Source organism: Apium graveolens, chromosome 8 (genome assembly GCF_009905375.1).
Source record: "Apium graveolens cultivar Ventura chromosome 8, ASM990537v1, whole genome shotgun sequence".
Classification (NCBI taxonomy): domain Eukaryota; kingdom Viridiplantae; phylum Streptophyta; class Magnoliopsida; order Apiales; family Apiaceae; genus Apium; species Apium graveolens.
The window spans coordinates 6,243,893-6,257,609 of record NC_133654.1 but is presented as its reverse complement, the minus strand read 5'-3'; the positions used below and the strand labels follow the sequence as shown (position 1 = coordinate 6,257,609).

Genomic DNA, 13,717 nt, shown 5'->3' with positions numbered 1-13,717 from the left:
AACAAAATGGTGTGGCAGAAAGAAAGAATAGGACTTTGAAAGAAATGGTTAATTCCTTGTTATCCTACTCGGGGTTGAGTGAGGGTTTTTGGGGTGAGACTATGTTAACAGCATGTTATTTATTGAATCGAATTCCCAGTAATAATATTAAATTGAACAAGTCGGGAGAGTGCGGAGTGCACTCTTTGTTCGAGTTTATTGTGATTTTGGTATTATTGCTTATGAGACATGACCATTGACAGCTGCCACACCTGTTGAAATAAGATGTGTGTGTTAGTTTTAGCCATGACTGTTAGACTAAGATGTGTCTATTGGCAAAAGGCTGAGATGTGTCTGTTGGCAAAAGACACATCTGCTGACATCCATATATAGGTGTTGCATTGATCAATTTTAGGGGTTGGTTCATATTTCTTGAAACTCACAACAAAAACACATTCTCTCTTCTTGCAGAATTTCTGACTTTATCCGATTGATTTATTTGGGTGAACCACAAATAACTTCAATTTGAAAGTGTTCACACGACTTCAGATAAATCCAAGTTACTACCATTTTTTCCCAACATAATGTTCTACATGCAGTACATGTAAGATGTTTAAGATTTTGAATAAAATAATGATGTTTGTAGAACATTATTTGTAAAATAATACGTTTTGTAATATTTTTATGCAAGATTTTAGTTGCATGGTCTCCGTGGTATCTAACAAAATGTGATCTTAGTGTAACTTGACTCGTATTGTACAAGACAAATATTAGTGTTTAATCAAAAAATATTGACAACAAAACTATTCTACAAATACACAAAATTGAAGCTTGAAAGTCAAGAATAAAGAATTTGCTAGAATATGCCACCAAAGACTTCCTTTATGAATAAAATCAAAAGCGGGGTCAAAAAAACCCAATAAAATTCCAACAAAAAACAACCCCTCGACTTGCATCTCCACCACCATCACCACCTTCACCTCCTCCAATCAAAAACACTCATATACACACAAATACACACACATACATAAAGAATGTCAAGCAATGAAGATAATGGAATTGAAGAGCCTAATGGACATTCATTTGGGAAAGTCAAACAAAGGTTCAAAGATCGAACCATGGTTAGTTAATTCATATCCTTTTTATATAATAAAATTACCCTTTTCTTGATTTTGCATAAAGTTTGAATCTTTATGATGTTTGATTGATTTCTTGATTTTCTTGATTTGGGTATTGTAGAAAGTGGTTCAAACGAAAGAGATGTTGTCAAAACAAGCTGTGAAAAGCAGAGAAATGTTGTCTAAACAAGCTGTTAAAAGCAAAGAGATGTTGTCTAAACAAGCTGATAAGATTGCGAAACAGGCTGAAGAACACGAAAGATTCATCACCAAGGTATATGGTTATGCTTGTAGTTATAACTTATAAGCAATGACTTTATGTTTGCATTATGGAATGGATACAAGCAAGTAACTTTGAATGTATTCTTTTGTTCCTAATTTTAATTTGCTCTTGTGTATTTGGGTTTGACAAGTATATCGGTGCGTATAAATCTTGAAAAAACTAAACAAATGTGAATCTTGTAAAGTATGAGTAAGATGTACACATATTGAACCTCTATTTGCTGATGGAGAGGTGGTTTGTGTAAAGATCCTGGCTTTTAGAGTGCATTATTAACAAACACTACCACTACGTATTGAGCAAGAAGAAATCAAGAAGTATTACTAGAATGAATATGTGCATAATCTTTAACGAATGTGTTATTGTATATGCTTATGCTTGTACAAATAAGCAATGACTTAATGTTTGCATTATACAAGCAACTTGCTTTGAATGTAATCTTCTTCTTTTTTTTGGTTCCTAGTCCTAACTAGCTTTTGTGTATTTGGGTCAACAAGTATATCAGTGTGTATAAATATTGAAAAAACCAAATAAATATTAACAAAACAGTAATTATCTAGCATGAAGGTATTATGCAGTATTAATATTACAAAAATGTGCATAAATCTTCAATGAATGTGTTATTGTAATGGTTTTTTTTTGAAATTATGGTTTAGAAGGTAGGAGTCTTCACTGATTTTAAGTGGTTCTGAATGTTTGGGTTTTTGAGGAGTTTTTTTGGTTTGTAGGTGACTCATTTCCTGGGTGTCATTGCATTTGGAACTTTTTGCTTTCTTTTGGGTGCAAGTAGGTGCCAATTCATATGTTTTCAATGATTACACCAAATTAATGGAGTTTCATTGATATCATCTTTGTTGGTCATTTGGCTTTACTTTTTATTAGGGCCTCAAGATATCCGCTATGTATACTGCTTGTTCTACATCATCTTTGTTCCTCTTCGATGGATCTATTACCGATACAAAAAATGGCATTATTATCTTTTGGTAAGTTGTCTTTATAAATTTTGATTCATACAATCTAATCCATTTATATGTTCAGTACTGAATTTTACTTTGTTTGGGTATATCTATTTAGGTTGATAAATCAACGCTAGTTGTTATGTTATTCAGAATTAATGTCAACTTGCACATATTACATAAGCATAATGTATGGTAAAGTAACTTGAATTCATATTATGAAGATGTCGATTTTGTGAAGTCGATCTCATAACATTTCTGGTTCTGGAACTTTTCTGTTTCGGCTTAGTTCCCTACTTTTCCATAGTTTGAACGTGTCTTGTCTTTAAGCTAAATAATGCCTCCTCTTTACTACCTTTTGTCTCGTTCCTGTCCATGTCTCCACTGTTTCAAGGATTATTTGACTGGATGGATAATCTCCTTCACTAGTTATAGCTATAAGAATTATGAACCAATGATTTTCCGCATTATATAATTTTTAAAATTCTACCGGTTCTAATTACAGATGACTTGTCATGACAACGATGCAGGATTTTTGCTACTATGCCAATACAATTTTTTTGGTCATGCTTCTGTTTTATCCCAAAAATGAAAAGCTTTTCATGGTTTCCTTCTCATTTGCCGAGGTAAACATATAAACTGAAACAAAAGACCATATCATATTACCTTTATTTCTTTCTAACTTCATCTATAAAATTGCAGGGACCTCTTGCGTGGGCATTGATTGTTTGGCGTTGTAGCTTAGTATTTAGTTCTGTTGACAAATTGGTTAGTGTCCTGATACATCTTTTGCCTGGTGAGTTACCTATTTCATTTGAATTGAATTGTTAGTTATTATGATGACACTTTTATTTGTTAGGTCCCGTAGAGGGATTATTTTAAGCTTAAGGGGGTTGAAATGCTTAATTACCAATTTTAGAAATTGTTTAGAAATTGTTATGGCTTTTTAAAAATATTTATCCCTTTCTAAATGTTTTACCAGATGTTCTGTTTGTGTGATGTTAACTGTGGAATCCACTACAAACAGTTTTTTCATCAAAATTTCGACTCCTTGCGTTGATCTTAAGTGGAATATGAGCTAATGTACTTCCTAAACCTAGTGAAAGCAAATATTTTGATTTCTTTGACATGAAAGTAATGTTTCTTCTTTACACAAACAAGATAAATTTGAACATTTCCTATGTTATTTTGTTGAACATGGTGAATGCAAGACTTGTTGACTATATGCCTTATGGATTGCTGCTTTCCTCTTAGTTTGACATCTATCATGCCTCTATGCCTACTCATCTCTCAACTCCTGCTGATTCACACATTTCCATGGAGCACATTAGACCTTTAGTTCCATAAAATATTGTGAACTTCAAGGGCTTCATCCTACTGTAATTTCCCCTGTCCCAAGAGAGGAAGATGTCTATCTTGCTAATTTTGAGTCTACTAAAATGATGTTTGAAGAACGAAAGATAGAAATTAGGAGGCTTAAAACTAAAAATATTGAGATCAAAGGTAAATTAAGCTACTTAGAGGGTCTAGATGCTTCCATTATACACAGTCTTACTCATAAATTACTCATACAAGTGGACACCAGATTTGTACTCAAATGATTGACAAGATGGTGACAGACTATAATAAGGTTTTCTGCCTTTGAATATTCAAACTATTATATAGTATTAGTAGATATTATGCACAATACGAGATGCATACATTTATACACAATCTTACTCATACATTATTGCAAGTGGACACTAAGGGACTATAACACATAAGAAATATAACAAATAAGTATATCACATATGATTGATCAAGTAATTTTAAAAAACACTAAATTTACCCCTTGACAATTTTATAGATGAAGTTAGAAAGAAATAAAGTTTATATGATATATGCCATACATATCAATATTGGAGAGGCTACTCAAACCTTTGGAGGTCCAAATATTTGTCTTATCCCTATTTCTACCCACATCTCAGTAGTCTTATCATGTATTGATTATATGACAATACTCTGGTTGTCTGATAGGTATTAGGTTCAGGTATACTTTTTAAAATTAATTTGAGGACAGTTTTAATAAATGATGAAAAGTTGGGCCTGAAGTTAAATTTACTGGCCACATATTAATTAATCAAATTATTTTTTTTTTTAATTCAGGATTGGTATTTTTCACAATTCGGTGGTGGGATCCAGCTTTCTTTGAGGCCATGCATCCTGAAGGCACTGTTAAAAGAGCTTCATGGCCTTATGTAGAAGACAGATCTTACCTATGGACCTGGCTTTTTGTTGTTCCTTTGGCTGCTTATACCATTTGGCAGATTTTATATTTTTTGATTGTAAATGTCCTTCGTCGTCAGAGGCTGCTACGAGACCCTGAGGTTATGACTTCTTACAGGTTTGTGAAGACTTTTAAGGCCATCTCATAATATGATTTCTCCATATTTTCCGTGTAAGATATAACACATGTGCGTGTAGCCCTGTATTCTATAATGGACAAGTTAGACTGCTAGCTGCTTAAAATTTCTTCTTTCATGCTTTGGGAACTTGTTTCTATTAGCTTTTTCAGAGGTTATCCTTGACTTTTAACTGCAATGAAGAAATACTTCAACAATAGAATTCTAAGGAAAGTTAAAAATTATGGCTGGTAGTTTATGCATGTACTCACAGCTGTAGAAAATCAAAATGCACCCTGACCCTCCACACTACGTAACAAGCCTATTAACACTTTCCGAGGAATAAACCTTTTGTTTACTGTTCATTTTCTTCCTACATCATATTTGAAAATTATTATGAATCTGATTTTTTGTTGCTTGATAGGGAGCTCTCGAAGAAAGCACAGAAAGCAAACAACCTATGGTGGCGATTAAGTGGTTTACTTGGTGATCAGAATCGGATGTTCATGTATATTCTGCTCCAAGCAGTGTTCACGGTAGCAACCATGGCACTGACAGTTCCTATATTCTTGTCGTATGAACTACATTTTGTCTTTCAAATACTCAAAGTTTCTGCATCTGTATGGAATGGTGGAAGCTTTTTGTTGGAAGTAATGCCAAGACAGGTGGTTCTCAAGGAGAAGAAAAAATCAGAGAAGCAGCCCATACAGACTCCACAAGTTCAAGCTCTAGTTGAAGAAGAAACTCCTCCAATAACATTATTAGACACGGTTGATATGGGTGAACCCCTGTCTCAATAGCTGCGGAAAATAATGCTTGTAAACCTGTTTGTACACTATGTGTAGAATCAACATGCAGCTGAAGTTACGATTTAGGTCTTGTGTTTGGTAATTAAAATGTAGCTGTTGAAGTTTTTGTTCTTATAGAACATTGATAGAATTATATAGGATCTGACATTTTGTTTTAGTTTGGAGTTTGATACGCACTGTAACTGTACAAAAACATGTACCATGGCGATTGAATTAGCTCCTTAATAGTAGAGTTTTTATGGTTTGTAACTTCGTATTGTATTTATATAAATGTCACCATTCTATTCATATTTGCAAAACCAGACTACTGACATCAGTATCTTATTTTTTATTTGAAACCAAGAACAGAACATTGATTTTCAGCCAGAAAAATTCGAGCTATCAATTGTTTTAAAGAGTCAAGTGGTAAGTAACCTGCTAATATATGTAGGACATCTTTTCTTGATTATCACTTGCAGGTATTATTTATACCTTTGTACCCATTTTGAATAAAATTGGTAATACTAAAATACTTTTGTCTTGCTCTATTACTTCACAAAAACATGTACTCCATTTATATACTGTTGGCAGTCAATTTACAAGCCCTGATCACAACATACATTTAACAGACAAAACAATAGGGCTCCATAAGCCATTGTGAAAAAAAGGAAGAAAAAACGAAAAGACAACTGAAAACCTCACGGCAGGTGTTCACAGAAATTTCTGAAAAAAATGGATCCTATACAAAAAATGAAGAGAATCTCCAGCGCTGGACAACAGGCAAAACAGAAGGGAAGAAAGTGAGAATTGTAATACAGATGAAAAGATGAACTACAGAACTATATGCACAGGTTTTTGCACACAGAGATGTGCAGATGTACCACAGCCGGGTCAGTGAAGAGATTCAGGGCAGGGAACAGTTTGACCATCAGTCTGAGCATTGATGCAGGAAAACAAATCCAGAGTTTTGACGTTTTTGTGGTGGACGTTTGATATCTGCTAGATCTACTTGTTGCGTTGAGTTGGACATGTCATCCACAGAGAAAGGAATACTGCAGTATTACAGAGCACCAAATATTTGGGGTGCAGAAGTAAAAAAATTGCATCAAGTTGTCTTGATCGAACAATAAAAAATATATAAGACATTGTAAACTATAAATTGCAGGGGCTGCATCAATAAAAACTAGATATATTAACACAGGTCAAAACTAATGAACATGACAGCAAGGTTAATGTATTTCTAAAATCTGATGATAACTTAAATGAAGCATGATCAGAGAGTTAGAATTTCACTTATTTATTTATTATAATAATCAATGATGAACAGGACAACAAGATTATTAATAACACAATTTTAAGCCTTTGGAAAACTGGGCAGCAGACTATATGTTTAAGCTTGGCAGCAGATTCTATTTCTGATCAGCAGACTATCTATATCATGTTCCTTTAGATTTTCATAAGTTAAAAGCATACAAACTAAGAACATTATGTTGCTCAATCAAAACAGAATACCAGTGTAAAATCACATAAACTTCAACGTCCAGTGGTCATCAATACAAGAGGTAAAAGCGATAATCCAGTATGGCAAGGGATGACAAAAATGTGTAAGAATATAATGCAGGAAATGATGGATATAATAGTAACACAACTATTATTGGTGCAATTCAACACACTAGCCTAGTGTTATTTAAGTTTGAAGGGCACACCTACACATGCAACCAACTTCAAACTACATTGCTGAATAGCAAAATTTTGTTGACATCAATTTTAACTAAAATACAGATGCGAAAGAAAAGGTTAAAAATATAATTACCTCCCGAATGTCCTAGAACCTTGTGGATGCAATGACTTCATTCCTTCAAGAGCAACCAAGCTTGGAGTATAACTAAACCCATTACCAAAATAGGAGATATATTTTCTCTCTTAGAAACAAGCAAGACCCTTGGTTTCATTCGATTTCGGATCACAGAAACTGTACTTTCAATGCTGAATGTGGAAACACAATCATTCCACCATTCCTAAAATGTAATTTAATTGATTTAAGATCGTATATTCCAATACTAGTTGTGTAGATCTTGCTCCAAATAAAAAATTCCTCATTGAAAAAAATACACATCCATAATTTCTCCAACCCGTGCATAGTCTATTCGTGCAAGGCAATCATTCAAATTGACAAGTGTGTAACATGCGCGAAAACAAGGAACCGTGAAGTATGTACAATTCTGATAACGAGAAGGGTAAATACTACATATCTAATAACGAGAAGGGTAAATACTGATCACGGCTTGAAAAGGGTATAAAATTGCATCGGTCATGCTTCTGTTGTTAACTTGAACATAGGGGAGAATTGAACTAAAAAATATAATTAAAAAAATTGTAACAAGTAAATGAGACTTAAGTCTTCGAAATTAAAATCCTTTCGAGTTAAGGTAACTTTAAAGCATACACAAGGAGACATTTAATCAAAGGGTAGGAGGTGCAAACATTGTAAAAATACTGATCATGACTTTGGTGGGATATCATTGAGAAAAAAAACAATCAAACAATGACCACTACTATGGAACAGGAGCCTATAAAGCTACACTTTGTACCCGAGAACAGATAAATAACTATTAAAAAAAGTCACATGCCTGAATGCAAGCACTTCTGTTGCATTGCAAGGAGAGTTGGATCATGTGTTTCTAATGAGAGTAGTTGTAACAAAGAGGTTGTAATAGAATCTGCTAAGAAGCCGCAATCAACCATTTTGTCTACTAGTTTACATGCTTCATCATACTTCTTATTCCACAAACACCCACGAATGATTATATTATAAGTATCCCTATCCGGAATCAAACCATGGCATCTCATCAAGTGAAATAAAGACAGCGCTTTATCAATAAACTGGTTTTTGCAAAGACCAGATAACATGGTTTGGTAGATCACGATATCCAACATATGGCCTTGATCACGAATCTTATAAAAAAAGGCCAGTGCTTCCATTGGTTTACCCAGTCCACACAGCCCGCGTAACAAAATGCTGTGTGTTTCAACTGAGGGTTTCAGACCTTCACATGCCATATTTCTATAAATATCCATAGCCATGTCCATTTTTAGCTGCTTGCAACAGGCATCCAACAGAATGTTATATGTGTAATAGTTAGGCGTAATCTCCTCGCTTGAAATGGTTTTCAACACAGCCAACGCTCCATCCATTTGCCCTTGTACACAATACGCCTGCATGAGAGTATTATACGTGACAATATCAGCATATTCACCCTTTTCATTCATCATCTCAATAAACCGCTTTGCATCTTCCATCTTCCCAGACCTGGAACAAGCATTGACCAATATAGTAAAAGTATGAACATTTGGAAAAATGCCTTTCTTGATCATTTTACAATTTAGGCACAAAGCATCATTGACACGATCACGCTTGCATAAAGAATCAATGATTGACGTGTAAGTAACAATATCAGGTTTATATACCGTCTTCTCCATATATTTAAACAACCAGAGCGCCATATCTGCATGACCTGTTTTACAAAGGCCATTAACCATGATATTAAAAGTAACCACATCACATTCAACTTCTCTAAATTTGACAATTTTCACGAACACAAGCTTAGCCTCGGTAGACTTATGCTGCGAAAGAAGCCCCCTGATTAAAGTAGTATAAGTTACCACATTAGGCATAAAACCACGCTTGAAGACGGTAGCAAGCAATGTAAACGCATAATCAACCCGATTGGAGTGACAACAACAGTTAATGGCAATACTAAACGTAAAAATATCGACAGGAATGCTTAGCATACACATTTCTCTAAAGAGCGAAACAGCTATTAGATATTGTTTCATTTTAACGAGAGCCGTGAGCAGCTGATTAAAGTCAATAACATTAGGCAGAGGTCGTAGTTTGAGCATTTTATCAAACATGTCAAGAGCATTATCGAGATTATCGAAACCGGATTTAGATTTTTTTAATAAAAGTTGTTGTAATTCTGTATGAGTTAAATGGGTGGAATGAGGATTGTAATTAGGGCTTAAATTGATTATATTTTGAGAATGAAAATAAACAACACTTAGTGATGATAATAGTTTAAAACGAGAATAAAAATAGGTTGTGCTTTGTAATTGAAGAGAAAGGAGTTTTGAGGAAACGGTTATGAATGTCATAGTTCTCCCCTTTTCAAATCTCTCTCTCTTAAATCTCTCTCCTCTGTCTCTCTCGTGGCTTCAAAATTCAAATGACCGGTGGATAAAAAAGTAGGGTTAGCTAAAAAACTGTTAGGATCTTGTTTGTTTGGTAAAATTTAAAAGTTTTTTGGAAAAGAATTGTTGGCTCAAAATCTGTTAGAGAGTAAGTTAATTTTTGGAAAAAAAGTTTTATTATTTACTAATTGATTATAAAATCTCTTTAATATATAATAGAAGAACAAAAAAATTATATTCATGAGATTAAAAAATCTCATTAAAAGATTCACCTTTACAACCTCATACCACTACATTATATTATTACATGTGTTTTTTTATCATACACATAATATGTAAGTGTGTTAAATTAATATTTCATTTAACTTTAAAGGTAGTTACTTGAATTCCGCAAAAAAAATATAGTTACTTGAATATTTGAACGGTTAATTTTAAACAACTTAATTCCAGATATAAAGTTAGGCATAGTACATAAATGAATTATTATCTTATTTATTAATCATTTTTTAGTTTAAAAATATATCTTATATATTTTTAACATATTTTTTATTATAAAAAGTAATTAAAATTTGTATATATTTTTTTAAAAAAATATTGAAAATAGATACGCTTATATATAAATAATCTATATTGGTGTTATATATTTAGATAAATTCGAATTATAATGAGCCAATGCATTTTAGTTTATTTCGAATTTGAAATCAAAACTTGGCCTATAGTTAAAAAAATACTCAAAATTTGGCCGCACGACAAATTTAAACTTTTGACTACACGACCTGGCCAAAAAACATCGTCACATTCTACGTTTAATAAATTTAAATAACAAGCTCGGCGATAATATTTTACCAATAATGTAAAATATTTTAATATCTTATGTTAATATAAATTAATGTATTTGAGGTTTTTATAGGATCGAGTCAATTGATTATTTGTATTAAAATTACTAACTTCACTGGTAGCGTATTATTGTTTTTGGGAGTTGTCCCGGTTTTAAAAATATCAAAATTTATTATAAGATCTCAAGAGATTTGTTAAAACTATGATGATATATAAAATCTATTTATTATTCATTTTTCACTTGAAAAAGACTAGAATTTTAAAAAGAATTATTTTCGATAAGCAATATTCATTGATCAAGAAAATATTGTACAGATATTTTTAATTATTTTAATATTTTAAAATTTTCAAATAAATGTTATATCTATACTATATTATAACATTTGATTCAATGCATTTTATACTATTTAAAGGAAAATGTATATACTGTTCAATAATTTGAAGGAATTAACCAGTTCAACTAATATTTATAAAACTTTATTGAATTAAAAAATATTTAATTTTAAAAGAATAGCATACAATGTTATCAAATTATTATATGAAAAAATATTAGAGTCGTAATAAAAGAAACTTAAAAACAGTTTAAATAACGATATACTTTAAATTTTCCTTCGAATTCTTAAAAAAAATAATGAATATCAATAACAAGTCTTTACAATTTATAATTTAATTTTATGTTACAACCATGATTGGTACTTGATTGCTTAAAAAATAGTTATGAATTTTTTGTCACTGATAATATGAATACCATATATAAATTATTGCAATTTATTTATTACATAATTTTAATTTTTTGAATAATGATAAATGCATGTTATTTAAGTAATCAGTTGTCTCACTATATGTTAATAATGAATATACATGTACATAAATCAGATATTTAGCCTATAAATAATTGAAACCATCGTAATTTACTAAAAAAATGTAACATACGATAATTTACATGCTAACACACATATAACTTAATCTTACTTTGTTAACAGTAGTGTAAATAAAAAATTAACATTTTTTCATACATGCACACGCTGAATTTCAAAAAGTAACATTTTTCATTAGTAGTGTAAATTTTACATTATTGTATATTATGATTGCAAGTCATTCTGACTTCAGTTATGTATTTTTTATCTTTTTAAATTGAGTAAGTTAATTGTAAGTTAGTCGTGAACTCAATTATAATACAGAGCAATACATATAGTTTATTTAAATAAAATTAAAATTTTTGGCCAACTCTATATTGAACATATATGTTAATTTTTAGCGGTTTTTTTGTAAACATAGTAACAACATAATCGTTTCATTTTAAACGTATTCATTCATTAAATACAAATTACACAATACAAACAAGAATATATATATTTTGCTTAATGAACTATATTAGAAATGTTATGTAATTTGGTAATATCTTGTAGGAAAATAATACATGATGATAAATAATTAACATGTATTTAATATAGGTTAGACATTGTACAACATTTACAGATAAAAAAACAACTAAGAACATTATAATTGCATGATACATAAAAAAAATCTAGAAAATGACCTGTGCCTCGCACCGGTTATTATGTTAGTTATTTGTTAAAATTTAAAAGCTGATTTTCGAAAAATCGTTTTGGCCCAAAAACAGAGAAAGCAAGTTCATGTACGAGTCGAATTCTTGAGAGCTTAACGCACTGACACTTCTTTGGAAGAAAAAGGCTTTTGCTTGGAAAGAGATCAAACATTATCAAAAAATATTTTTATTTTTATTTTTTTTCATAAAAACATATAAATATCAAAAAAAATTAACAAACGGTTATTTAATTTTTGCAACAAAGTTATAAGATATGTAGCCCCCATAGTTTAATTCATCTAAATTTTTTTTTCATAAACTTTTTTAATTCACGTAAATTTAAAGATGTTTCTAATAATTAAAAAAATGCTAGAAAATTCATCGGATTTTTTTTAATTTATGAAATAAATTTCATCCCGAGTCTTTGAAGAACATTACATTTTATTAAAATTTTTATAATCAAAATTGAATACCGTTAAAAAATAACATTCAATTTAACATTTTTTTTATTAAAATATCAGTAAACAAACATGATATTTAAAAGGATTTAATGCTTCTAAATAGGTAGTAGGTGAGTACAATGAAAATTTTAAATATAAATGCATGTAAATATTTTTGTAATTACATGATTAAAAATTTAAAACTTTAACATTAAAAATAAGCTGATACTCGTATAAGTGTATAATAATTGTCGTATTTAGGCCAGTTTCCTCTTTTTAAAATTCATAAAATTCTTTAAAAACAAGATGAAACCCTAGCTCCATTATCCAAAAAAATCGTGTAAAATCCGATGAAACACCCAACTCCATCTCCATCTTCTTAAGCAGCCAGTTACTAATGGCTCACGATCTTTTCTCTCTCCCAAGGGAAATATTTATTCAAGAGAAAATAACGCAACTTCCCATTGAATCAAATGTACTGTTACGCTCCGTTTGTAAGTTGTGAAATTCTCTATTTTTTGACTTTGATGTATACCAATAAAAATGGGTGATGACAAAAAATAACAAATTATTTGAAATTGATGATCTAAAAAATATCAAATTTGAGATATGCGACAAAAAATATTAGTGAGATACACTTTGTGAGATTGAGTTTTTGAAAATATGCCATCTCAGATTGATTGAGTATTTAAAATAATTTATATTTTTTAAAGTTGAAAACGGGTATTTCAACCAATTTTTTTTTATTTTTTCGAAAAATGCATTTTTACACAAAAAATAATTTTTTTGAGATATCCAACTCAATCTGAAAATGGTTATTTGATCGGTAAAAATGATCAGGATATTGAAAACAAATATTCTTGTTACTTAGAGAATCTCCAATAACTCTTTAAACATGCTTTTAAGTCTAAAAATAAGGAGTATGGCCCAAAATGAAGTTCCAACAGACTTTTAGAGGCTCTTTAAAACTCCAAGAGGCTTTTCTCTCTCCTCTCTTTTAGAGCAAGTCCAACAATGTTCTAGTAAATGACTTATAGATATAATAAAATATTGAAATTAGTGATTTAAGACAAATTTGTTGTATATCAACTCCAACAATATGCCTTATATTTGTGCTTTATTACTAAAATAATAATATATTTGAATTATAATAATAAGGGAAAGTAAATGATGAGAGAAGAGAGATGTGTGCAATAAA

At 30.9% G+C, this 13,717-nt stretch overlaps 2 protein-coding genes across 2 annotated transcripts; one reads left to right on the top strand and one right to left on the bottom strand.

Moving 5' to 3' along the window:
• Positions 1-856: 856 nt before the first annotated feature.
• On the top strand, positions 857-5,800 carry LOC141678921 (glycerophosphocholine acyltransferase 1). Its single transcript, XM_074485353.1, has 8 exons — positions 857-1,100; positions 1,219-1,371; positions 2,106-2,163; positions 2,260-2,360; positions 2,864-2,959; positions 3,036-3,129; positions 4,479-4,716; positions 5,139-5,800. The coding sequence occupies exons 1-8, from the start codon at positions 1,014-1,016 to the stop codon at positions 5,512-5,514; spliced, it is 1,203 nt and encodes a 400-aa protein (XP_074341454.1). The 5' UTR covers positions 857-1,013; the 3' UTR covers positions 5,515-5,800.
• A 279-nt stretch (positions 5,801-6,079) lies between these two features.
• LOC141677030 (uncharacterized) lies at positions 6,080-9,702 on the bottom strand. Its single transcript, XM_074482762.1, has 2 exons — positions 7,316-9,702; positions 6,080-6,554 (listed from the first exon to the last, which is right to left on the bottom strand). The coding sequence occupies exon 1, from the start codon at positions 9,655-9,657 to the stop codon at positions 8,125-8,127; it is 1,533 nt and encodes a 510-aa protein (XP_074338863.1). The 5' UTR covers positions 9,658-9,702; the 3' UTR covers positions 6,080-6,554; positions 7,316-8,124.
• Between the last annotated feature and the right edge of the window lie 4,015 nt (positions 9,703-13,717).